This window comes from Neovison vison, chromosome 14, assembly GCF_020171115.1.
Source record: "Neovison vison isolate M4711 chromosome 14, ASM_NN_V1, whole genome shotgun sequence".
Classification (NCBI taxonomy): Eukaryota; Metazoa; Chordata; class Mammalia; order Carnivora; family Mustelidae; genus Neogale; species Neogale vison.
The window spans coordinates 33,186,245-33,213,081 of record NC_058104.1 but is presented as its reverse complement, the minus strand read 5'-3'; the positions used below and the strand labels follow the sequence as shown (position 1 = coordinate 33,213,081).

Here is a 26,837-nt window from a genome sequence, read left to right as displayed (position 1 = left end):
AATTAAAAATTCTTAATGAAAATTGAGTGAGCATTTAAAACACATTTTTGTTCCTTGATACATTTGGAAGCCATTATTCTTGCTCAGTTCTTTTCTTTTTTTTTTTTTAATTCTTTCTCAGTTCTAGCCTCACAATTTTTTTTCAAAGATTTATTTTATTTATTTGAGAGAGAGAGAGAACAACAACCAGCGGGAGAGGGTAGAGGGAGAGGGAGAGAGAATCCCAAGCAGACTCTGTGCTGAGTGTGGAGCCAGACACAGGATTCGATACCATGACCCTGAGATCATGACCTGAGCTGAAATCAAGAGTCAGACACCCGGCTGACTGCGCCACCCAGGTTCCCACAATTTCTTTTTTTTGTCGAACGTGATTTTATTGCTTAGCTCCATTGCTCCTGGGGGGTGATCAAAATATTCAAAAGCTGTTAAGTCAGGGCATGTGAAATCGTATTGGAGACATCCTGATGACTAACTTTGAGCACCTACTGTGTATCAGGCACTGCTTTATATATACTTAATCTAATCAATGGGGAATATTCTAAATATTTAATCACTAATAATGAATGGTTACCAGTGGTTCAGAACACATACTGGAGTAGGGTCCTAAAAGTTTCATATGCTAAGAGTAATCTTTTAGCTCTTGAATTTTGGTAAATGTGTGGGACTTAGTAGAAGGACCAGGGCGGCAGAATGGGAACTCTGAGGCTTCATGAAGTGTAGGATATTTAAAAACTAATATGGGAGTAGGCCTTCATCAGTGTGTACTAGAACAGTATAAGTCTGCATTTAATCCCTTCAGCATCCTTATGAAAGGAGATAGTATCCTCACATTTAGAAGTGAAATTGAGGCTAAGAAAAATCATTTGCCTTTTGGTTATGCAGCTGGTGAGTGGCTGAGCCAGGATTTGATGACTGACTCTAGTGGGCTCTACTGCTACTTTCTCCTTGAAAACAGCCCTGTATTCACGTGGAAAACAAAGTAGGAAGGCTGCGCTAGTGCTTTAATAATACTCAGTGAGTGAACTAAAACAATGCATGTTTTAAAAAGATTCCCAGAAAGATCTTTTAACAGGTTTTATGGTACTTCCCCATGCACAAAGAAATAAAAAGTTGTATCACCAGCGTAATTTTGTGAACCAGGGAGCATCTGACAATTGCAGTGTGTAAAGTGGTTGGCTTTTCAGGAATCACTAGAGAAAGCTCTGAAACTGTTTGCTTCATCTTTGTTGATGAAAAAGAATAATACGAATTTTGAGGATCAAGCAAGAAGGTGATTTTCTAAAAGCTTCCTCCTGGCATCAGACCTGTACACAGTTACAGCCTGTCCCTTTTTGGAGCAAAACTAACTAAGTTTGAAATACCTTGCTCCACCTCTTTCAGGGAGATGTAAAGAGACTGACAAAAAAAACCCACATTGCCTCCGTTTCATGCAATCTTTGGAAGGAGGGAAGAAGTACCTTCTGAGGAGCACGGGCAAATGTGAGGCCCCTACCTTCAGTTAGCTTACTGACTGAGAAAGCTGGGAAGGGCAGAGGACACAGTTCAGCTGTGGGGATCGGATTGAAATGACTGTTAGAGTCACAGGAAGAAAGCGTTGGTTCCCTTCTTATTGGTAAGTAAGTAGCCTTCCGTTTTCTTTCCATCGCCCCTGCCAGTGTCAGCTATGTTGTGCGGTCTCATGAGGTCATCATGGGAAACAAAGATAAATAAAAAATAATTGTCAGGCAATCCTTTCTTCCAAAGTTGGGATCCATAAAGTGTCTTTGTTTTTTGTTTGTTTGTTTAACATTCATGAAATATTTATTGTTTGCCGACCCTGTTTCATGCACTGTTGTGCATGAACGAAACCAACTCCCAAGTCCGCATCCCAACTATGCTTCATCTTTTCGTTTTACTTTAGTAGCAGTAAATATATTTACCTGTGGTCTCAGCTTTTTACTTCATAAAGTCTTAAGTCTCTCAGTCACAATCCTGTAATAATGAAATTCAGGAATGTTGGTAGCTTGACAAAGAATTCCTGTGCTGCATAAATTTTCAGAGGAGAAACTGAGGCCTAAACAGATGTGACTGGAAGTGTGTTGCCTGACACTGTTCACATAGTGGCTCATGTAGGAACCGGCCTTTCTCGGGGCCGTTAGGGAAACAGAAGGGGCTACTGTGGCTGAGGCTGAGCATCAGCTTCTGAGGCTGTCTGCCTCACAGCCCGCCTGTGACTCTGTCACACAGGTAGGGAAGTTCTGTTAGAACTGGGCCTTCTAGGCAGCGTTTTTCTCCATAATATAGAATAGAATCATGACTTCTGTGTTATGGGCAGGTATTAAGTAATAACTGGGCAGCCTAGGTTCTGATTCCAAATGTGCCATCATAGTACGTTCACTTTATGAGAAATTGTGAGGGCAGATGTGTGCTGACCTCTTCGAAGGAGAAGCAGAGTTTCTTGCTGATGTAGAATTTACTAATGGCAAACATCTTTCTTCCTATGGAAGGTGTCTTTGAGCTTTGTAACTCTCTTTGTAGCTCAGCACTAACAGTAGGGGGAGAAATGGCCTTCTGCTTCCAAGGGAAATAGTAGAGTTTTAGGTATATCAAAGTCACCATTTTTCCTTTCCTTCTATTGAGAAAGGAAAACAATTTGTGTTGATTTATATATAAATCTAAATTTATATACTCAGTGAGGCAGTGAAGGATGCTAAGGACTCCTTTATGCTTGTAAGATCAGGGCCATTTTATTTCTAGCATATGTAGTTGTGTTTGCTTCTAAATACCAACAAATTATTGTGTTTGCTTCTAAATACCAACAGTGAAAGATTTTGTAATGTCATATGTTTTTGATGCGGCTCTGGTGGGGCAGAGACAGGGAAATAGGAGAAAAGCAGACATCAGTGCAGTCAGCAAAGCAAACTATTGTTGGAAAGTAGATTCAGGGACGATTGACTCCATAGTTGTTGGAGACTTGTGGAAGTATCCTAGGGTTGTGTCCTAAGCCCTGAGATTCTGCCTTGGTAGCAGTTAGGTCTTCAGTTTCAAAGAAAACAAATCGGGCATCCAAAGTGGTTCAGTCAGTTAAGTGTCTGCCTTCAGCTCCAGCAGTGATCCTAGGGCTGTGGCATTGAGCCCCACACTGGGCTCCCTGCTCAGCAGTGAGCCTTCTTCTTCCTTTCCCTCTGCCTGCCGCTCTACCTACTTGTGCTATCTATCTCTCTGTCAAATAAATAAAATCTTTTAAAAAAATTAAAAAAAAATCTACTGAGGAACAAACACACCTTCAAAACAACAACAACAACAACAACAAAAACAAATCAGTCCTCTGGTTTAAATTTTGGAGAAGTCAGGAGAGATTAGCAAGAATAGCTTCATCAGCTATAACCAGGTAAGAGAAAACTCCAGACTAGGAAATAACACAGTTTATATTCTGCTTTGCACTTTTATGTTCTTCAGTTCTAGTAAGATAGTATCTGTGCTTCAGAACACTACTGAGAGCGCTCTCTCTGCTACAGCCTCATTGAAAATGCACTGGATAAAAGCAGCTGGAAAGAAAGCATTTGGCCTGAAGCAAAAAGTATTGAATCTTCTACTGAAGATGATAATCATGGAATTCTAGCATAAACACAGCATAGTGTTAAAAGTCCAGGCTTCTGAGTCAGATAGCATTGGATTTGAATAGTGCCTTTACAGCTCTTGTTTCTGTGACCTTGGGCAAGTTGTTTAACCTCCATGCCTCAGTTCGATGCTGTGGAAAGGAGATAATTCAGGCTACTTGATGTTGTGGGAATGAAATAATATAGAACATAAATCTCAGAACCGGAGACTAGTAAATGCTGAGTATAGACATCTTATTATAGAAAGTTTTGATTTGCAGCTTTCAGAGTGACGATGCTATAATTAGTGACTTCTCTATTTTTGGAGAGTTTGATTTTGCTCTTATAAGTAAGGGGAAACTTAATTTATACTAGGAGGAACATTGGTTTGGGGGCCTAGTTTGGTTTTAAACTCAAGCTCTGTCATTTACTAGATGTTTGATCATGGGCACGCTTCTTCTAAGCCTTAACCGCCTCATCTGTAAAATGGAAATAATATTTTAAATTTATAGACTCATGAGGCTAAAGTGGTATCAGAGTGCCTGGCATCTAGCTAATATTTAGTGAATTTGAATTCCCAACCTTGTGGTTGTGCAGTATCCTAGCAACCTTTCAGCCTCAACTGGACATACCAGCAGTGTCCCCAGTCACTTCGGAGTTCCTCTTCACCCAGACGGTGATTTGGTTTTTCCTCTCATTAAACTAGAGCCCAGCCCACCATGGGTGAATCACAGTGCAGCATCTGCCGTAGTCCGAGGAATAGGTCTTGCAGCATGTGAATGGGGTCTATTATCTTTATAAATTTGGCAGGCCCAAATTGGTATTTTAGTGCTTTGATCTGTATTTATTGGTAAAATGGAATATCATATGTTTAATTACTTGTGCCTTTTTAATTTTATGAGTTTCCCATTCTTGTTCTTAACCCATTTATTTCCTGGGCCTTTTGTTACCAGTTTACATGAGCTTTTTTTTTTTTTTCTTCTTTTTAAATATTTTATTCATTTATTTGACAGACAGATAGACATCACAAGTAGGCAGAGAGGCAGGCAGAGAGAGAGAAAGAGGGGAAAGCAGGCTCCCTGCCAAGCAGAGAGCCTAGTGCTGGGCTCGATCCCAGGACCCTGGGATCATGACCTGAGCTGAAGGCAGAGTGCGGGTTAACACTGAGCCACCCAGGAGCACCTACATGAGCTTTTTGTATAATAAACTTATTAGCATTCTGTCTCATATATTTGATGCAAATATCTCCAAAATTATGGATTATATCATACATTTGAAGTTGTTCTGAAGTTGAGGTATCAGGCAGAAATACCTAAATTTTGCCCAGTAGTAGACTCCGCAAAGGGGTATATATGCAGAGGATGCAAATATATATTTCAGAGCAAGAAAAGTAAAATTAAATAACCTTTGTACTCTTAGGTTAAACTCTGACCCTAAACTCTAGTGACTCTGTGGAATGTTTCCCTGAATTAGCTTTAAGGGCCTTAAAGTACCTCTTTTCCTTCATTTAGGGAAAATTGGGGTAGACCGTGGGAGAGGAGAGAGAATGGATCCCTTTAATTTGTTCTAAAGGACAGATATTTTTCTAGTTTGCCTTTTAGTTTGGAATAAACACACACACACACACCCTTGCAAAAATAAGCAGTACTGTATTATTTTATTTGGTCAGACTTAACAATTTTTTTTTAAAGATTTATTTAATTTATTTATTTGACAGAGATCACAAGTCGGTGAGAGGCAGGCAGAGAGAGAGGAAGAAGCAGGCTCCCCGCAGAGCAGAGAGCCCGATGCGGGGCTTGATCCCAGGGCCCTGGGATCATGACCTGAGCTGAAGGCAGCGGCTTAATCCACTGAGCCACCCAGGCGCCCCCAAACTTAACAATTTTTTACTCACTGATTACTTGACTGAGTTATGCTGGGAAAATCTACCATTTATCCAGATTTAGAAAAAATTTTGCCCATCTTTTCTAAAAGCTTTTTATTAACTGTTTGATTTATCTGAACTTTACTTTCTTTCTTTCTTTTTTTTTTTTTTTTTAAGAGAGAGAGAGCACATAAGTGGGGAGTAACAGTGGGGCAGAGAGAGACTCCACCTGACTGAGGCTTGATCTCATGACCCTGAGATCACGAACTGAGCCTAAATCAAGAGTTGGACGCTTAACCAACTGAGCCACCCAGGCGCCCTGAACTTTATATTTTTTCTAATTAAAAAAAAATTAACTGTCCTGTATTTCCTAAATAAATTATTATCTTCAGTGAGTTAGGACATTTCCTTTATTGCATAACTCTTAAGGTCTTTTTTTTTTTTTTTTTTTTTTTTTTAATGGAAGTCCAAAGCTCTCTACATGTAGCGGCAGTATCGGTCAGAACAGTTTCCAAATTTACTTAGATGTGACAACCACGTATGACCCTTGTTTGAAGAAATACAGATTCTGATTTAGTAAATCTATGAGGCCAAAGAGTCTTTTTTTTTTTTTTAAACAAATATCCCCATAGCAGTTATAACAAAACAAATTTAAGAATCACCTCTAAAATGGTAAGTTCTGAAAGAGATGGCAGGGTAGTCTGACTTATTTTCTTATAAAGCATGTACCTCTGCTTGAAAACTGTATCTTTTATCATCGTAGTGTTCTTAGTCTCACATATTTGGACAAGATTTGATGGGTAGATTAACTACACTTCTTGGAAATGCCATGCTGTGAATATTGTGTGGATATCCTCCAGCCGTTAGAGAAGGTCTGTACTTTAGAAGAGATTTAGAACAGATTGCTCAGGCATTTTGCTGGAGAGTAGAAGATTGTATCGAGGTAAATCAGCTGTGTATCTCTTTGTGTTAGTAATTTGATACGGGAATGTTTGAGTAGGAAGTTGAGTTCCCTGAGGGATTGGAGGTAGATGCTTCCCAAAGACCCAGGAAAAGGTATGCTCTCCATTTCTGGATGATTTGTGAAGTGAATTAAAATTAAACAAATTGAAAAAATTTTTTAAAATAATATTAAATGAATTCAGTGTAATATTTAGTTTAAGTTCAGTATTTAATTTTCAATCAGTTGTTTATGATACCTTGGTATGTGTTACTTTTCCTTACTTTAGGAACGTTTTAACCAAAATATTAAGATTTCTTTGTACCTGTTATATTTCATATTAGCTTCTAAGTGTTGTTTTTCACATTATCAAATAGCGATTTAGTTCAACTTGCTAAGGATTAGCAGAAGTTAATGGATTGACAAGCATTTGAGTATTTTCCAGGTTGACTAGTGGCACTTAAAACTGCAGCTGTTTGTCCACAATGAAAATTCTAGCATTGCCTCTATGTGTATCAACTGAAAAGCCAGACTTGCTCCTTCTGTGCCTTTCAGTGCCCTTCAGCATTCCGGAATGAATTAAGTTAGTATAGGACAGGGAATGTATATCATAAAGGGGAATTATATTATAAATCATCCAGGATGCTTATTAATGAGTAAGAAGAGGATTTTTATAGTAGTACAATGTTTGGCCAAGTTTTAAATAAGTATGATTTGTAGGCTCAATTTTAATTGAATACAATGGTCTTTGCATTGTTTAACCATTATTCTGGCTTCTTCTTTCCCCTCCTGTCCCTCTTAAAATATAAGGCGATGGAATTTGAGTTAATGGGCCTCAAATACAGGGGAAGTTGACGAGCAGTACTTCCATAGCAGTAAAGTGACATTCTACCTTTCCTCCATTTTCTGCGGAAAGCTGTGGAGTTGGAAAGCAACAGAAGTTGGAAGTCCCCTTCTTTGGAATTTCTTGGTATAGAGAATTTTCTAATCTGCTTGAAGTTTTCATCAGGTTTGTGCTTTTTGAAACTGCCCTGGTGTGACTCGGCTGCTATTAATCAGGAAGGCTGGAAGAACTGATTTCACCCATACGTGTTTGCTCTAACTCTGATCATGAAGCAGATTCTTTAAAGTGAAGACTATTGAAAACTACCTTATTGTTTGAGCGGGCAGCTAGAATGATTGATTTGAGAGTTTAGGCTTAAGGAGATTATAATTACTTACTGGGAACCTTCACTGTAGGTAGGAACGACAAATCTTACATGTGGTGTTGCCTGAAAGCGGTTACAGTTTAAATAGACTAGTTTGTAGGATATTAGCTTTTCTTCCAGAAGTTAAGTTTGGCTTCTAAGAGCATAAAATCATTCTCTGTGATGAAGATTTTAAAGAATGTTTATAGATGACTTTTATTTTTTAAAATACCATTTGAGCAATGGTAAGGATTTTCTGAAGTACCAAGCAAGCATTTGGAGTTTAACCTAATTATTGACAGCTAGAAATGTTGCCTTTTATTTTCTGGAAACTCTGGCTTGTTACTAAATTGCTTTAGTACATTTGTGTCTTGTTGATTACACCTACTCATGTTTGTTTCAGAAGGTAGGAAATTTTCTCTTAGTAAAAATAAATACTGGGGTGCCTGGGTGGCTTAGTTGTTAAGCATCTGCCTTTGGCTCAGGTCATGATCCCAGGGTCCTTGGATCTAGCCCCTCAGCAGGCTCCCTGTTCAGCAGGAAGCCTGCTTCTCCCTCTCCCACTCTCCCTGCTTGTGTTCCCTCTCTCGCTGTGTCTCTCTCTGTGAAATAAATAAAATCTTAAAAAAATAAATACTTAGAAAAATCCTGTACTTTTGCTTTTATGTGAGAGTAACATTATCCAACTGAGGAGCTTTCACAGGTACTCAACATTTGCCTTCAAAGAGCTTAACATGATGGTTTTGTTTTTCCTGTATACATACTGAGATTAGAAATAGTTACTTTAGGTAAATTTAAAGTTTGCCTAAAGCAGTCTTAAAAAGCACTTAAAAAGTGTATTCATGGATGTGTATTGTATTATTTTGAACTGGTAATTTCAATTGTTTCATTTCTTTTAAGAATTTAAACACAAATCTGTATACGGTTTTTATTTTTTTGGAGGGCAGTTTAATGTTTCATTCTCTTAAAATGAAATCATGTCTTAAAATGATATTTTTGTATACTATACTGATACTTAAGCCAATATTTCTAGGAGATTTGCGATGTAGCCAATATGAAAACTCTTATACAAAGCTAAGTTACAGACTTTGGTGGAAAGATACAAAAAAAGGAAAGGCTTGAGGTATTTAGTGTAATTCAGGATGTTAATGGCTACTTTATATTTAAACTGTTGTTTCTATTGAACTTTTAGATAATAGAGTTCACTCATTTTACTGTTTTCTGAGATAAATTTATTTAAATGGCATTTTAAAATGTTATATTAAAGATTAAAATAAGTAAGTATTAAATTTTAATAACAGTAAATAAAAAAATTTACAAATCGAGAATTTGGTATATTTAGGATTTGAGATATTAAATTCTCTATCTAGATAATCTTGATTTTTTTACCTTAACATAAGACAGGTGCTCCCCCACCACTGCCCCACAATGAATAGACTATTTTTTATTTTTTTTGAACAGCTTCAGGTTTATAGAATGATAGAATGTTTATACATAAGGAATATCAAATACATGAAAGTAGCAAAAGTTAATAATCTAACTGTAATATTGGTTCTTCTATTGTTTTGCAAAGTGGGAAGTCTTGATTTGGAGCATGATTCAGGAAAATGTTGGTTTAAATTCTTTGCACAAGTAATTTCTCTATTCTAAATAATTTTTTTAATTGTTTATTCCTGAGCCTATGCAAGTTTTGCCCATCAGCTTTAAATTGCGAAAGACCAGTTGGGTCACAGTCTGGCAAAAAAAGTAACATAAAAAAGTTATAGTGCCTATGCGTGTTTTGTACTGACTGAATGAAATTCCTTCAAAATACTTTTCTGGTGTTATGGATGATATGTATCATGTTATGGCTGATAAGGGTATCTTCCCAGATACCCTTTCTAATGCAGAAAACCTCACACTGGACAGAAGGGCCTCCGCCTGCCTTTAACCATCCAGGTGAAGCAGATGTGGACTACAGACCCTATCTCTGTAAGGCATGGCAACGAGTAGTGAAGCATAGGATATTTTTCTCCAAACAAGAGGATTTTAAAACCAGCAACCAGTTTTCTTTAGTTTCACGTCATTTAAAAAGTAACAGTTCAAAAAAGCACATTTTTATTATTGGAGAAAGTGGCATTGAGTTTTGTTGATACGTGTCACACAGTAGTGTTTTTCAGGATATCATGCAAAATCTAAAAAGTCTTTAATGGGCTAAAATGACTCAGTAATAAAGTTTTAAACTCTGAGAGAATTAATATAAATGTTTCTACACAGAATGGATTTTTTTTTTCCATAACAATAACAATAACAACCATATTGAATGAACTTGTTCTCCAGATGCTGGCTCTAGATTTTTTTTTTTTTTTTTTCTCCTGAGCAGAGATCTGTAACCACTGAGTTATTCAGCAACATACTAACCAGCTACCATCATCTTCCTTATTCTTTCTACATCTCTTGATTTTTCTCTCTCTTTTTTACTGGTTCTTAATTAGTCCACTTCTTAAATGTCAGTGTTGCACAATGTTTCACCCTATCATATGCTGATAGTTCTTCAGTTGTTCATTCAGCTAGCAGTTCTTGGCCATTTGCTGTATTTGGTGCTGGGAATGCCAGTGATAAAGAGAAGGAGAAGGGAAAAGCCAGCACTTAAAGTAAGCAGGTGTAGTGGAAGGGATGCATTAAGAAGGGTTTTATGGGAATAGAGGAGGGGAAATTGCTTGTCATAAAATGCTTTTAAGATTAGCAGAACCTAGGTTGGGGGTGGGTGATGATTAGTTGTTTCCTGGGAAAGCTGGATAGAAAGAGGTGCGTGCAAGAAAGACATCAAGGCATTTTAGGCACAAAGAGCATCACAAAAAAGAATGGTATCTTTTGGAGTGTTGCAGACACTTGGTGTGGGAGAGAAGGAAATGTGTGTGGATGTAACAGGATATGAATCTGGCCATGCCAAGGACTTTATTTATTTATTTATTTATTTATTAAAACATTTATTTGACGGAGGGCGAGAGCAAGAGAGAGAGAGAGCACAAGCAGGGGGAGTTTGGAGGCAGAGGGAGAGGGAGAAGCAGGCTCCCTGCAGAGCAGGGGAAGCCTGATATGGGGCTCTATTCTAGGACTCCAGGATCATGACCTGAGCCAAAGACGGCTTAACCAACAGAGCCACCAGCCGCCCCATGCCAAGGATTTTAGATGATTTCTGATGTTCCTTTAGTGATATAGATAACTTGGGCAGAGAGATGATAGATTTTGCAGAGGGGGTGAAAATTGGGGGAAGGGAATGTGAAGATATAAGCCAAGGAGACCACTTGGCAGGCTTTTGCAAGAGTGTATTGATGGAGGGCCGAAATCACAGGAGTGACATTGTAGATGATAAGGATGCGTTTGAATTCTATGAAGGAGATAATCTATTGGGGACAGGGAGAATTTGAGGAAGAAATCCCTGCTTGAGTAGATAGACCATTTTCTAAAATAAATGACCCCTTCTCTCGTGCCTCCCTGGCAGTCCTAACTTACTCTCGCCTTTACTTCTCTGCTCTCTACATGGGAACCCATCCTTTTGGTCTTGACATTTTTTCTCATTCTACTCTCCTGACTTTTTTCCACCTGTATGATGAATCCTAAATTTATATTTTTAGTTCATATTTCTACTGAACTTTAGAACCGTACATTCAGTTGCATTCTATGCATGGATATCCCGTATCAGTGGTTGTCAGAGTTTATCGAAAGACTCTTAAGAGGCTGCCTGAAACTGTCATAAGATCGACAAGGTCAGGCTATTTTCGTAATGATTGGAAGACTTTGTCTCAGTCACTCTTTTTCTCATGAGTATGTAGTGGTTTCTAGAAGTTCCATAATGTGGATGTCAAAACAAATTGGATGCAGAGGCAGATGTGAAAATGTACTTTTCTGTTAAGCCAGATATTAAAGAAATTGAGAAGAATGTGAAACATTGTATACTTTTCACTGGTTTTTTGTTTTGGAAAATAGTTATTTCAGAAAATAGATAGTCATTCATGTAAGAGTTTTTTTTAACCAATTAATTTATTTTTAATTTCCCTGTTTAGATATCTAATATGGTAAATATAATTGTAGCCCACATAAACAGAAGCTTTTTTGGTATTCTAACTTATAAAAATGCAAAGGGGTCTTGAGACCAAAATGTTTGAGAATTGCTGTCCTGTAGTAACAACAGACCTAACACATTAAAAACTAAACTCACTGCACTCATTCTCTCTGACGTGTTTCCCAAACTAGGTTTTGTCTTCTGTTTCCTGTTTGGTAAATGGTACCACTGTCTACCCACATTCCAGACCAGAAACGTGAGGGTCATCCTTACTCCTCTTTTTTAATCTAGATGGCAGTAGGGGGTCACTAACATTTATTGAGTGGTAGCCAGGTGCCAGGTCCCAGGTCCCGTTCTCAGTTCTTTACATCCATTATCTTGTTAAAACCTCACAACAACCCTACTTGGTAGAGGTATTAATACTTACCCCTGTTTTACAGATGAGGGAGCAGAGGTACTGGGTGGTTAAGTACCTGGGCCATGGTTATGCATCTAGTAAGTTGCAGAGCCAAGGTTTGAATCTAGTCAGTCTTTTGAATCTGCCCTTCTTTGTTCTGAAACAGTTTATAGAAGTTGATAGGATATGTTTCATGAGGATTTTATATGCACAATCCCTCTAAAGTCATTGGGGCCACGTGGTTTTTGGAGAAGTAAATCTTGGAGGAGTTTTACAGTGTCTTCGTCATTATTATAGGATCTTCTCTTCTGAGCTGATTTTGGTAAATTATATTTTATAGAGCAGACGCTGGGCAACTATAGCTTGCAAATTTGGCCCATTGCCTATTTTTTTATATCAGGTTTTACTGGAACACAACCACGTCGATTCATTTATGTGTTGTCTGTGGCTGGTTTTTGTGCTACAACAGCTGAGTAGTTGCAAGAGAGACGGGATGGCCTGCAAAGCCTGAAATGTTGACTCTCTGGCCCTTTACAGGAAAGATTTGCCAAACCATGTTACAGAACATTGTTCCTTTTAACTGTTTTTTTTTTGTTTTATAAGTATAGATTATACATAGTATTTTCTTATATTTCCAGAATCTCTAACATTTGGAGTTAATGTCTTTTTTTATTTTTTTAAATTCCTGGAACGATTTATACTTTTTCTTTTTTCTCCCCATTCTATAGGATTACTAAAATTTTGTCAGACTTACTGGTAACAGTGTTGGTGTTCTGTCTTATGCTGTGCTCTTCAACAATTTAAATAACATTAGACTTAGATTACGTGTTTCTTAAAAGTATGCTAAAAGGAACGTATGGTAATATTGATCAAACTGTCTGATCCTGATGGAAGATTTAATCAATTCCTCCATTTCTTCTGTGCTAATTAATCTTTATTTTCTTGCCTTTTGTGGGGTCAGTGTTAAATCCTTCCCCTATCTTTTCAAATTATTTCTAGAGTTGAGCCTAAAGAAATAATTTAATTTTTAAAATTTTATTTATTTATTTGACAGAGACACAGTGAGAGAAGGAACACAAGCAGGGGGAGTAGGAGAGGGAGAAGCAGCCTTCCCTCTGAGCAGGGAGCCAGATGTGGGGCTCAGTCCCAGGACCCTGAGATCATGACCTGAGCTGAAGGCAAATGCTTAACAACTGAGCCACCCAGGCACCCCAGAAATATCTTAATTTTAGAAAATCATCTCATTTTTTTCCATTTTCGTTTTTTAAAAATTAAGTTAACTTGTTAATTTTTTTTCTTAAAGTCTTGCCTTGTAGTTACTAGTTCACTTCTAAGGTCATTGATTGCTACTTTTACTTTTACTTGGAGTTACTAGTTCACTTCTAAGGTCATTGATTGCTACTTCCTTCTTCTGCTTCCTTTAGTTCATTTTTAACTTGAGTAAGATGCTTTATATTCATTCATGTTTATTGAAAATAATTAAGGCTACGAATTTCCCCTGAGTGCTGGTTTAGCCATACCTTAAAGTTTATTATGTGTAGTTTTCAGTAGTATTTTCTTGATAACCCTGCAGTTCTGGTATGTATTCTTCAGCTCTATATTTAAGGCAATTTTATTTTCTAGTTTTGTTGTTTCTAATGTGATTGCATGTAATTCAGAAATACCATCTATATTACTTGTACTTTTTGCAATTAGTGATGTTTTCTTTAGTGCTGTAGGGGATGTGTGTGTGTGCTTTCTGTGACTGTTCCATGGGTATTTGTCAAAAAAGGTTGTTTGTTTCTTTCTTTCAGTTTTACTGTCTCCATTTGATTTGCATGTTTTGATACTAAAGTTCGGTACATAGGAGTCTTTGCTGTTTATATTTTTTTATTTGGTTTCTTTTATCAGCACGAGATATCTCATTCTTTATGATACTTTTCTGATTGACTTTTTAATTTTTTTTTAAAGATTTTATTTATTTATTTGACAGAGATCACAGGTAAGCAGAGAGGCAGGCAGAGAGAGAGTGAGAGAGGGAAGCAGGCTCCCTGCTGAGCAGAGAGCCCGATGTGGGACTCGATCCCAGGACCCTGAGATCATGACCTGAGCCGAAGGCAGTGGCTTAACCCACTGAGCTACCCAGGCGCCCTGATTGACTTTTTAAAACCTGACTTTAATGTCGCTTTTATTTAAATTTTGTTAGCATTTTTCATCCTGCATGTGTCTTTGTACTTTCTGCTCTTCAACTTCCTGTATTATTTCAGGACTGATTTTTGCGAAGTATTCGTTAAGTTTTTATTTTTTTAACAAACTAAAGGTCCTTTATTAACAAGTGAATTTAAGTCATTCACATTTATTTTGATTACAGATCATTGGGGGCTTATGCTTGGCATATTGTTTTGTATTTCATAATAACTGCAGTTCTGAAATAATTCTTTTATTGCCTTTTCTGTATCTGTTGAAAGGATCGGGTTTTCTTGTTTTCTCATTTTTTTTTCCTCTTTCCATTGGTTTGGATATATACTGACATAATTAACCTAAATTTTAACTGTGTATATACAGTAGCCAAAATTATTCAGTAATTATATCTGTTACCCAGCCACCCCATCCTTACCTCCCTACTTACACACACTGTTAACTTCTCCTTTATTCTTCTAGTACATTTCACGTTAATAGCTGAGATTTCATTTCAGGTTATTTAGTTCAGTTTTACAATCAATAGTTACATTTTCTTAACGTCTTTACTGGTTTTGGTGAAATTTTCTGGCTCCAGAAATGAGCCCCTATGTCAGCCTTATTGTCCCCATGACACTTCATCCATAAGTACAGCAGCTCTCTGAATATGCGGTAGGGATGGGGCTGCTATGTCACAGACATAAATCCTGCTTTGGGGGCGCCTAGGTGGCTCAGTGGGTTAAGCCACTGCCTTCGGCTCAGGTTGTTATCTCAGGGTCCTGGAATCGAGTCCCACATCGGGCTCTCAGCTCAGCAGGGAGCCTGCTTCCCCCTCTCTCTCTGCCTGCCTCTCTGCCTCCTTGTGATCTCTGTCAAATAAATAAATAAATAAACCTTTAAAAAAAATAAATCCTGCTTTGGAATTCCTGGTCACTTTTAATGGAGTGTTGAGGTTCTTGTACATTGTTCCTGGAGGCAATTCACAGTGTTTGCCTGTAGGTTATCTTCTGGTTCCTTGGTTGTATTAAAGAACAGGTTCCTGTTGCATCTCTTTTAACAGTATCTTATTTGGGTTTTAAATTATTACAATCTTTTCTTTTCCTGTTAGTGATAAAGTGACAGCCTTTATTTTAGCACTGGGTAGTATTCTAAGTGGTGTAAGGTCGCGTTCAGTTGCCAGATACCACGTTGAGCCTGGTACTAAACATGTGAAGGCTGAGTTAGAGTTTTTGTGTTCTCTGTGATTTCATAATTACACATACTTTATCTTTTTGTTTGTTTCAGAGGTACTTTAGTGCCATATTTTCCTTGTGGCAAAGGAATATACATTATTGGTACTTTCTGGAAGCATCAAGTTGTCTGGGAGATGAAAGTTTCACACGTAGAGTAATTAGACCTAGAATGTACTTCGCTCAAATTCTTAACGTGAGGCTTTTCACTTGCCTTCAAGAGGAATGGAAAAGATTCCAAGCCATAGATAGAATGTTTGTGATTTTTCAGTGCGGGTCCTCCCGAATGACAGTTGCTTGTATTACTTTAGAAAAATCAGTTACATTTGAAAAGGTGAGATCATGTATTAAAAGATGTATTAGTGTTAATGAGGTAGGCTAAGTGCACCAGTGGCTCAGAGAAAGAAGGCAGTCGTGAGGCCAGACTGCTAAATGAAGGAGACTCTAAAGCTGCGGGGAGAGGGAGGGGAAGGGAAATGGGTTTGGGGGCTGCTGGAAACAATACTGATGACCTCTTTATTTCAGCATCATGCACACTGTAGACATTTGACAAATACTGCCTTTATTTGGCCCATGGAATAACCTCTTTTTACTGGGTTTTTACATTATGCTGGGTACTAGACCAAGACGGCCTGTATCGTACAGACAAGGAGGAAGACGCAGAAATAACCCAGTTCTGGTGGCAGGCTGTTCGAATTTCAGGCCTGGGGCTCTCAGTTCTTAAACAGCTTTTTCTCCCAAGTGTCCGCATTGGTCACATGGAGATGTTTCACTTTATGTATCCGAGAGTGGCATCTGTAAAGATGCATCACACTCTCACAGAAACGTTCAGCTGTCACAGAAGTGTAAGGTGGTATTGTGTCAATCATTAAAAAATACCTACTATTAGTGTTTAGTGCTCTATAAAGTGGTCCCATATTTAACTTTAGGCTAGCCCTGCAAGGTATGGGTTTTATCTCTATCTTCCAGAGGAGACCATAGGCTCAGTAAGCTATACACACCTTGCCCAAAGACACAAAGCTTAGTAAAGGCAGCACTGGGATTAAAACCTGGGTCCATCTGGCACCAGAAGTTCATATACCATGCTGCCTCTCTGTAGTTTCAGAGATCAGGTATATTGTCACCAGTTAAAGGCATTTCCATCCGTTTTCTTATTGAATCTCTTCTAGTCTAGAAATCTACTGTTTGTAATTTTACATTGTTCGTACAGTGGACAAGTGGTATTTCCCAGATTTGCTTAAGACTGGGTATCTAAGTTACTTCTCCAATTTAATTAGTTTCATAGTTGTCATTCTGTAATATTTGTATTTACCTCCCCATTCTTAGTTTGTCCTGTTTGATCCAGACTTTACGTTTTAACAACAAAAAATGCTGTTAACTGGGCCTTTTTGTAAAGAAATGATCAGATTGTTTTTTGCCCTTTCTATTTGTTCTTGTGTTGTCTTTCAAAGATGAAGAATAGGGACCAAACACATTAAAAATGAGGCAGATTAAGAATAGTTTCCAGGGAATTGAGGATTCTTTTAGGGTAACCAAAACTCGATTTGCCAGTTTTGCTCTTTGAGCTGTTGGGAGCTCCATAGTTGTGTAATCGATCCTTGCTCTCTGGTCAGAATAATATGGGCCAGAGCTGATGAGTCGGAGCTGTCGTCGAGGTCAGAGGATGCCAGTGGCATCCGTGCCCTTCCTTGTTGGAGGGGTAGTCAGAGAAGTAAAACCGGACTCTCTCCTAAGAAAACTTGAGCCTGTGGATATCCTCGCACGCTTGAACTTTCTGTTCCTTTAGGGTTGTTTTTCTTAGTGCCTTTTTACTTAGATGGCTTACTGTGGAGGTACACTTTACTGGCTAATCTTTTCCACCCCTTTTCTTTTGTTGGGATTAGTGCCAGAACAGATAAAGCCCAGTGTAAGCCAGCCTCAGCCTGCCAACTCTAATAACGGCACTTCCACAGCAACCAGCACTAATAATAATGCCAAGCGAGCCACAGCCAACAATCCGCAGCAGCAGCAGCAGCAGCCACAGCCGCCACAGCCGCCACAGCAGCCGCCCCAGCAGCCCCCGCAGTCCCCGCAGCCGCCGCAGCAGCCGCCGCAGCCAGCACAGGCCTTGCCTCGGTATCCTCGAGAAGTACCGCCACGATTTCGCCACCAGGAACACAAACAGCTTCTAAAGAGGGGTCAGCATTTTCCTGTCATAGCAGCAAACCTGGGATCTGCTGTTAAAGTGTTAAGCAGCCAGTCAGAAAGCAGTGCTTTAACAAATCAACAGCCACAAAATAACGGAGAGGTGCAGAACAGCAAAAACCAGTCAGGTGAGAGAAGGCATTTCTTACGAGACTCCCACCGTCTTCATTAGCAGGGCAGCCAGTTGATGCGTTCATGGCTTGGTGGGGATGTATTTGTGTCCTTCAGTATCTGCATCGCAAAAGAAGAGTTCCATGCAGGGAGTTATGAATGGGGAATCCTAACATGTTTCCTGTAAGCTGACTGCCCATCCTACTTTTTATTTGATTATTTTAATCACCCTCCCTCCATGTTCTACCCATTTTTATAAGCAGTTTATAGCTTAAATTGATAAGACTACAGCTAAAATTGAGCACACACACACACACCCCCGAGCCTATGTGCTAAGCAGTTGCACATATTATTGAATCCTCAACAGTCCTGTGAGGCCCAGGTGATCTTATCCTCCCTCTTCAGTAGAGGAAACTGAGGCACCAAGACTTTCAGTCACTTGCCGGTGGTCACTTAGTTTCCCTGCGCCCGAGAAAGACCACCGCATGTGGAAGTGGTATTCAGACAACACGTGCATTCAGTGATGGCCACAGAAGGGCCTTTCTGAGCCCTGTAATGATGGGGAGGCAGAAAATGTCTGTGATTACAGTTTTCTCAAAGGCCACTTTGTTTCAATATGTTCTGATAGGCTCTGACAGCTTGTTTGTCCATCCATTTCTCAAACTATTTTGAAGCATTTACTACAAGCCAGATAGAGAATTGAGGAGAATTAAGGTTCCTGTGCATGAAAACGCTAACATACACTGGTTATGAACAGAGTCTCTAGAGCCAAATGGACCAGGTTTTTAAATCCTAGCTCCACATACAACAGTGTCTGTGACCTTGGGCACATTACTTAATTGCTCCATGGGTCTACATCTCATTTGAGCAGCTGATGCTAACCGTGCCAGCAAGAGTTACTCTCTAGCTCTGTGCTCTCTTACAAGACATCAGGACTTTCCCTGTCCATTCTGTTAATAGTACTCCACAGCTCTTCAGTAGCAGCCCTGGCTTATAATTACATCAAGATCTGTCTGGCTGCAAAGCTGTGTTGTAGTAACAGCCTTGCTGTACTTCGGCAGCATATCGGATGCGGTAGGTAAGGAGGAAGAGGATGCAAACGTGATTTTTCTAGCATAGGTGATTAGAGCAGCACATTATTATTGGAAATGATACAGACTTAAATTATGACTCTGAGTTAATACTACTCCCCTCCCCCAGCCACGTGGGTTGGCCAAATCCCTTAACTTAACCTCGTCCCTCTCCTAAGCTGTGAAGTATGAATATTAGTGCCCAACCATACGGTTGCTTTGAGTATTAAATTAATGTGATGTGTTTATGCACATAGCTTAGCCCCTGATATTTAGGTACTGAATGAATTATCTTTCCTCAAACATTTATAGACCGGCCCGTCCTCTTCAGGAAAAAGAGTCTGGGTTAGACATATTACATGTAACACCAAGCAGTTACTTTGGCTTGAAGTTCATCTGAGAAATGAGGTTGGGAGCAGTTATAATGAGTCATTGATATGTTTTTAAAAAATGTGATCAAAGCCTTAGGAGAGGTTACTCGCACAGTGAATGCTTGAGTACCTCTTACAAACTAACAGTGGTGGTATCACACCACCATTTGTTCATAAATAAAATGAACAGGGAAGCGGGCTTGTACATTTAGAAAATGGTGTGTTGAGTACCATTTTCAAAAATTGTGGAAGTGAAAGAAGAAAGCTGTTTTTGAAATGCAAACAGTAGGAGTGTAAGAATGTTTCTCACAAATGGGTATAGGTCCAAAATCCCGAAAGTATTATTGATGTGCGTTCAGATGAAGAGAAGGCCTGTGTGAGCATAGGAAGAAGTCTTCAACAAAGGCTGAGAAGGACAAATACCCTGCCTGTTCTGCAGAGGACTTTACAAGGGGGCACTGCCTGCGTTCATGTGGAGGTGGGGATCGAAGCCAGGAGGGCGCAGCAGTCTCTGGCTGAGGTCTGGAATTGATGTGGCTAATGAAGGCAGAGCCCTCTGCAGGAAAACCAGATTTGTGCTTTTGTCTTTTTTAAAAACATTTGTGAATCCCCACTTGCCAGCATATGTCACATATTTACATTAAAATACCTATGTAGGTGCTATGAGGCATAGTAGCAGCTTGAGCCAATAAGAGACCATCAGGTGTTTTTGAACAAGGGAAGCCTTCTCAGACCATTTGGTCTGCCCTGACCTCTGAGGTTATTTACAACAGTAATAATCATAGTGATCCAGTAACTAACACTGTTGGGGTGCTCGCTGCAGCACACAGACCATGTTAACATATTCAGTCCTCGCCTTAATAGTAGAGATCAGTGAAGAGCAGTGTCATGGACATTGTAGACAGCATGAGCGATAGTCCAAACACCAGAGTTCTGTGTTGTGAATCACAGGTAGGTCCTAGCTGTGCCAACATAATCGTAACTGTTTCTATTTTTGTATTTGTGTTCCACTTTTTTGTTTCCTGAGCAAATACAAGTAGATTTGACATGTAGGTCAATACATGTAATACATACATACATAGATATTTACTTAAAATTTTCATGATGAAAGTGAGCGGTGCAGTGCTGGATGCACCTCCTTTGTCCTCACATAATTCAGTTCTTACTCGTTCAGACCAGTCAGGGAGCAGGGGTGGCCCTGAGATGAGAACTGGTACTTTATAAATCACAGGTCGTAAGCTAAGCACCTTCACAGACTAGCAGGTAAGTGACACAGATGAAAAGGAGTGATGGGAACTGGGGTAAATATATTGACTTTGTACCCCATCTGAATACCTTTATAAGCCATTAGAACCCTGCTCTGGTCAACCCAGACAACTCTGTGGGCTCAGCTGCCAGTTTGTGGCTATACCTCAGACACTTAGTGATGCTTTTGGTCAACATCAAGAATTCTCTTGGTCAGTTGATTTCTTAGAGCCTTAGGGTGTTGGGCTCTGTTACTGCCCAAATAACTCTTGAAGCTGGGGGGCTTACAGGGCTTCATGTAGTAGAAGATCTGGGGGGCGGGGCACTCATACATCTAACAGGGCTGGCAGCAGTATTGTTCTTATGGTCCAGAGTGTTCCAACCCACATTTTATCATCCAACTGACATGTACCCTAAAGCTAAAAGAATAGAGAGAAGCAAATACCCATATATCCCGCAAGCAGATCCAATAGTTGTTAATGTTTTCCCATCTTGACTTCACACTCATACTTCCCAGTCCTTCGTTCACCTTCCTCCTTGACTGGACATGTACACCTTCCCCATCGTATGTACATTATATATGCCGACATATGCACATTCATTATAATTCACTTTTAATACTTCCATAGGAAGTTCCCTAAGAATAAGGAAAGTCTCCTATACAACCACGATACCACGATCCACCCTTCAGCAAAAGGGCAGACACATTCAGTAAATCCTGTAATAGATAGATTGTGTTCACATTTCCATTGGTTGTCCCAAGAATATCATTGTTTATAGTATGATACCATTTATATAAAATATAAAGCTTCTGTATTGCTTAGGGATGAATTCAGATTTTGATTGGTTACCACTCAGTGACCCACTGGGGAAGGAAGGAGATGTGATCAGAGAAAGGGTTCAGAGGAGTTTTCTCTATTAGTGTATTTCTTAAGAGGAGGAATATGTGGGTATTGTCTGTATTACTCTTTATAGCCTTTACCGCATTTGAATTTTGCTTTGCCTTTTTTTTTTTGAAAGAGCCTCAAGGACATGTGAGCTCTAATGGTGAATGATTAAGAAATGGGGCTGTTTTAATGGGGGGGGGTAGTTAAAGTTCTCAGAGACATTTAAAGATGAAAAGACTGTCCATTCACCTATGCTTTTTACTGTCTTTTCAGTGTTGTATCCATCCTTCCTGTCCTGGATCTTACTGTGTCTATAAACATAGTTAACATTTGTATCATCTTAAAAAAAACAAACAAAACTCCAGTCTCTTGAAGACATTATAGAATTTCTCTCCTCTTCCTCTTTACAGAATAGTCTGTTTTGCAGTCTCTAATACATGACTTCAGCCCTCTGTCATCTGGCTCCTGCTCACTTGACGAAACTAGATCTTACTAAGGTCATTGGTCTTCTGAATGTCAAATCCAGGCTTGTGATTTTCAGTTGTAGCTTTGGTAAAAAAACCAGCCTTTTCCGTCTTCATGTTAGTAGACGCCTACTTTTTTTTCTTACTGGATCACTTCTTCTTCCTTAAAGATCTTTCATTCTTGTTCTTTTCTTTGACCTGTTTCCAGATTTTATTCCCTCCCATGACTTTGCTTCATCTCTCTCCCCAGGTTTAGGTTCATGCCTTCTGGATGTCTTCAGCTGATGTCAGGCCCCTCAAACTCCACACATCCAAAATTGAGCTCCTCGTCTTGCCACATACCAGTGTCATTTCCTGAGCTCTCTTGCTCAGAAGGTTGGCACACCCCGTCACCACCCATGTAGAAATCTTAAAATCATGTTTGAGTGGCTGGCCATCTCCATATCTCATAGGCCTCCGGTTTCTCATGATCTGCTGATTCAGCTCCACAGTGTCTCTCAGCTGTCCTGGCTTGTGTGCACAGCCATCACCACACACCCAGTGTGGGCCCTCACCATCTGGTCTAGAGCAGCAGCCCCTAGATTGTCTTTGATGGCTGTCTCCCCACCAACCTCACTTCATCTGTCATGATCCATGCATTGCATTTGGTTGGTAATATTGCTTTTGTTGTATTTAATCTAGAACAGAGGATGGCTTGCAGCCCATTTCAGTCCGGTTTTATTGGAAGACTGCCACGCCCCCTCTTTTACATGTTGTCTTCAGCCGCTTTCAGGCGACAATGGCAGCGGTTGCCACAGAGACCATCTGGCTGGCAAAGCTGAAAATATTCACTAATTGGGCCTTTACAGAAAAAGTTTGCCAGCCCTGGACTTAGAGGCCAGAATCACTGAAAGAAACATTTTGACCTTTGTCACTGAGTGCTATTTGAAATTGTGCACATCAGGTTCTCTCATGTTCCCAAGTGATACTATGTCATACTTCCCAGAAATACTCCAAAACCAGAGTACATATACTTCTGAAGACTTCGCCCTTCTGGTGAGAATGAAAAGTTGTTAAGGCAGAAGGCTCATGTTTATTTTGTTTGTTACCCGCTATATATTTAATAAAAATAAATGAATCTTCCTGGACCTCAATTCTTCCTGAGCAGATTATACTGTTTCTTTACAAATCACTTGAATGATTGCCAGTCTTTGCTCTTTACCCACATATCCCCTTTGATCGTTGTGAATAGGCACTATGAAATGCACTATTCTTTCTGAGGTGTGGGGCTACAGCTGCCCCCAGTTCTCCCTAAATAATTTTGTGTGAGAGCAGAGCTGACGGATTTCCAGTGTCCTTTGGTAAGGCACAGTCTTCCAACTCTTCATTTGCCTACATCAGTGCAATGTGTAAAAATTTGTATTTTGTACCATGCTCAGTAAAACCCAACTGCCCCCTTTCCTCCCACCAGCTTGGGGCTTCACAGTCTTACTGTTCCCTGGAAAAACTTAACAGGATTGTTAATTATGTTCCTCTGTGTTTATCCTCTGAATCATTTGTGATGATGGGTTTTGGCTTCCTGTCTCTAAGGGAAACACCGAAATTTTTACCTCTCCCAATTCTGAAAGAATCTCTCTCTCTCTGAAGCATTTTAGTTGCGATCGCTGAGGAGTCCTCTTCTTTTCACAGCTTTAGTTAGACTGGGGTCTCCCCCCACCTCTGTGTGAGCTACACATTTTTCATAACCAAAAGATTCTTGGTAGACACAGTTTTGGGTATAGCCTTTTAATTTTTGTTTTTTTGAAAGTATCAAGTAATTTTTAGATTAAAAATAGAATTTTAGCTAATAAATGCTGACGGTATCTCTCATTTTCCCAAAATATGTAGGAATCTTTAGCAAAAGACAAATTTAGACCGTTCCCGTTCTCTCCAAACCAGGTCATGACCAGATTCTGAAAGAAATTTTTACTAACTTTAAAGGTGATAGAGTTTGGTTTGCAGAACGGATGCTGCTCATTGCTGGGGTTTTTTTCTTTCTTGCTTCTGACGTATTCTGACATAAAATCACTTCGCAATTTGGGTAAGTAGTCAAATCTTTGTCATCTCTTTTGTGGTGTATTTCCTTTCATGCATAAAAAATTCTCATTCACTGCTAACTTCATAGTTTCATCTTTTAACACATTAATTAGATGAAATTATTTTTGATAAACTGTCTGATTTTAAGAAATCTTTTTAAAATATCAAATATTCCTTTTCTCCTACTGATGTAAAATACTAAAATTTGACAAGCACCTGGCGCTGTCCCTGCCTTCCTGGTGCGGTTGCACTGAAGCTTAGCTGCTTGGGCAGGGCAGCGTGGGTTAGCTGTTGCCTGACGCTGCAGCAACCCCCGCCCCAATCCCACTACTGAGATTCTCTCGTTCTCTCATGTTTTATCTGAATTTTTAAATCACTTTAACCAAGTTACAGAGTCTTGTGAGCAGTTTCTTATAATTGAATTCAACTTTAAGAAAGAGTATTATTCTATCTTCCTATTCAGGTTTCTGTACTTAATCAACTTAATTAAGTTTCTGTACTTAATCAAGTTGTCTTCTGTGGCCTGCAATAAAACTTAATCATATACGACTTCAAGTATTTCTGTTAGCTTTACTCCCAAGTTGCTTTCTAGTTTTTGTGGCTGTTAGAGTTAGGATCTTTTCTCAGTTATATTTTCTCATCAACTACTTCTGGTATACAGGAAAACGATTGCATTTTACATGTGCATCATTTTGTTTCTTTTCCACTATCCTTACCTTTTTTCTTATCCTTACCTCTTTCATCAGCCAGTACTTCTAGCACAAGCCTGAGTACTAGTGTTGAGGGCAAGTACACCGCCTTTTCCCTGTTGGTATGAGAATGCTTCTGTTACTTCACTGTTAAATTCTGGGTCTTCCCTTTTGTGTGCAGTCTAGGTGGTTTTGTCTGACATTCCCAGTCACACTTTCTTACTCCTGCTGGGTGGATGTGGCGAGAAACACTGGTGCATGTGAAAAAACAAAAAGTGGCAACAGGTACTTTTACTCCCATCTTGGAGGTGATGATGATGGTGATGGTGGCTTGATTGTTAGATCTGGAGAAACGTGCATGGATTTGGGACTTGGTGGTGTATACAGTAAGTGAGCATATGACCCTATACAGTAAGTGAGCAAGAATAAATCTTGGGTTTTAGGAAACTTACTGAGATGAAGAAAACCATAAAGAAACAGGATTTTTCCCCCCCATTTGAGAAGAGGCATCTGTGGGGGAAGTATCCAGGAGTTAGCGTTCAACCGGTTTGAGATCCGTAAGTAGAGATTTAAAGTAAGCAGGCTGTGTGATTTCTAAATTTGTTCTTCATGAGATAGACGTGGTAGACTGAAAAATGTGATTTGGAGACAGGACTGAAAAAATCATGAGAGTCATCAATATATATTAATTAGTGAAGGTAACAGCCCTCATTTATTAAGTACCTAATTAGAATCAGATATTCAGAACATTTTTAATTATTAACCACTTAGTTTTCCAGCAGTTGTTGAGACAGGTGCTTTTACGGTTATCACTTTACAGATGTGGAAACTAAGGAACAGAAAGAGTGAAGATCTTGTCTGTGGTCACATAAGGAAACAGCAGAGCAGCCTTTAAATGCAAGCAGTCAGGCTGCAGAGTTTTGCTCTTAATCACTATAGCATAAACTGCCCCTGTGGAGCCCTTCTTTGAAGCTGGCACTGAATTAAATACTTCACATAGGACAGTACAGTTAACAGCTGAGTAAAGAGGTACTGTTTGTAGCCCTGTTCCGCAGAACTTGAGTCATGGTGTCTGTGAGAGTTCCAGCCTTCTCAGCCACCTTGCTTTATTACCCATCGCTGAATTCTGCCTTCCTCCTGTGATTTGCTGTAACTTAACCTCTGGGCCTTGATTTCCCCGTCTACAAAGTGAAGGGTGTATCTGCGCTCTAGGGTTGTTCCAAGGAGTCAGTGACAGAAATGCTCAGAAAACATGTGATCCGTGATCTGTGCTCAGTGATGTTGCTGGTGGTGCAGGTGCTGGAGTATTGGTTTGTTTTTACCTTGTGAGACAGACTGTTAGGTATCCTGTGTTTTCTTGAGAAAAACCTTCTCACACGGGCACTGAAAGATGACAAACTTCATTTGGCAGCCTGAAACAGTGGTTCCCAAACAGGGAGTGGAGATCAGAGTCTCTTATGGAACTTTAAGATTCATGTATTTGGTGAATTATGTATACACTTTTAGTCTCTCTCTAGTCCTTTTTTCTGCTCTTCTTTCTAGCTCATAGTGTTTTGCTGCTTGACAGTTGTGCTTTGAGAGAAAATGTTGCTAGAGGAACCTGATTTTCCATATTAGCAGTATACCGGTAGTGAGTTCTATTTGTTTTCTAGGCCTGTAATCCCTGGCGGTTGGTTCCTTAGGTCTGGGATGTGACTTGAGCATATGTGTTATTTAAAATCACTGTGTGGGATTCTGAGTACTGCTCTAGTCAGGAACTACAATATAAGCAACTCCCTAAAGACAATTTAAAGGCAGACATCTTACACAGGTTAATATCTGTGAAGAACTTTTGACTACCAGATCCTTAAACCGAATGAGAGAAATGAATCTGGGAAGTGTTAGAAGCATGAGAACTGCCTGCCCCCTACCTGCAGGAAAACAACTAGATGATAATACATAGCGGTGAGCCCAAGATTATAGGATTCTCTGACTGTCATTAATGGTGTTTAGTGTCAGCACTTGATTTTTTAATCATCATAATTCTGTGATCTTTAAAACATGGCTATGAAGGTAAATTAAGAATTTTTAGGAAGGAGAATGCAGCTAAAAAAATTTGTACTTGTGTTGCAGTATTTCAGGTTGAATAAAAACACTAATGAAAAGGAAATAAAATGGAAGAGGCTTTGTAGTGTTTATAAATTTGTTCTAATACCCAAAACAGTTGGCATGAAAAAGCTCCTCTAAGAATGGCAAGACAGGAAGCGATTTCTGATATATTTCTAATCCATGTAGTCACATTCGACCTGCTCATTTGTCCTCACGCACGGCGTTCCCAGCCCCTTCTTTCCCATGCCAGGCCGCTAGACTTGGGTTGCTTCATTA

General features: G+C 39.4%; 1 protein-coding gene across 8 annotated transcripts in view; it reads left to right on the top strand.

Moving 5' to 3' along the window:
- The window catches only part of TNRC6A (trinucleotide repeat containing adaptor 6A), a 164,159-nt gene that overhangs the window by 97,355 nt on the left and 39,967 nt on the right, over positions 1-26,837 (top strand). For all 8 annotated transcript variants that reach the window (XM_044234021.1, XM_044234022.1, XM_044234019.1 and 5 more), the window contains one exon: positions 17,281-17,709. In XM_044234021.1, coding sequence (XP_044089956.1) covers positions 17,281-17,709 — 429 coding nt within the window. The remainder of the gene's footprint in view (positions 1-17,280; positions 17,710-26,837) is intronic.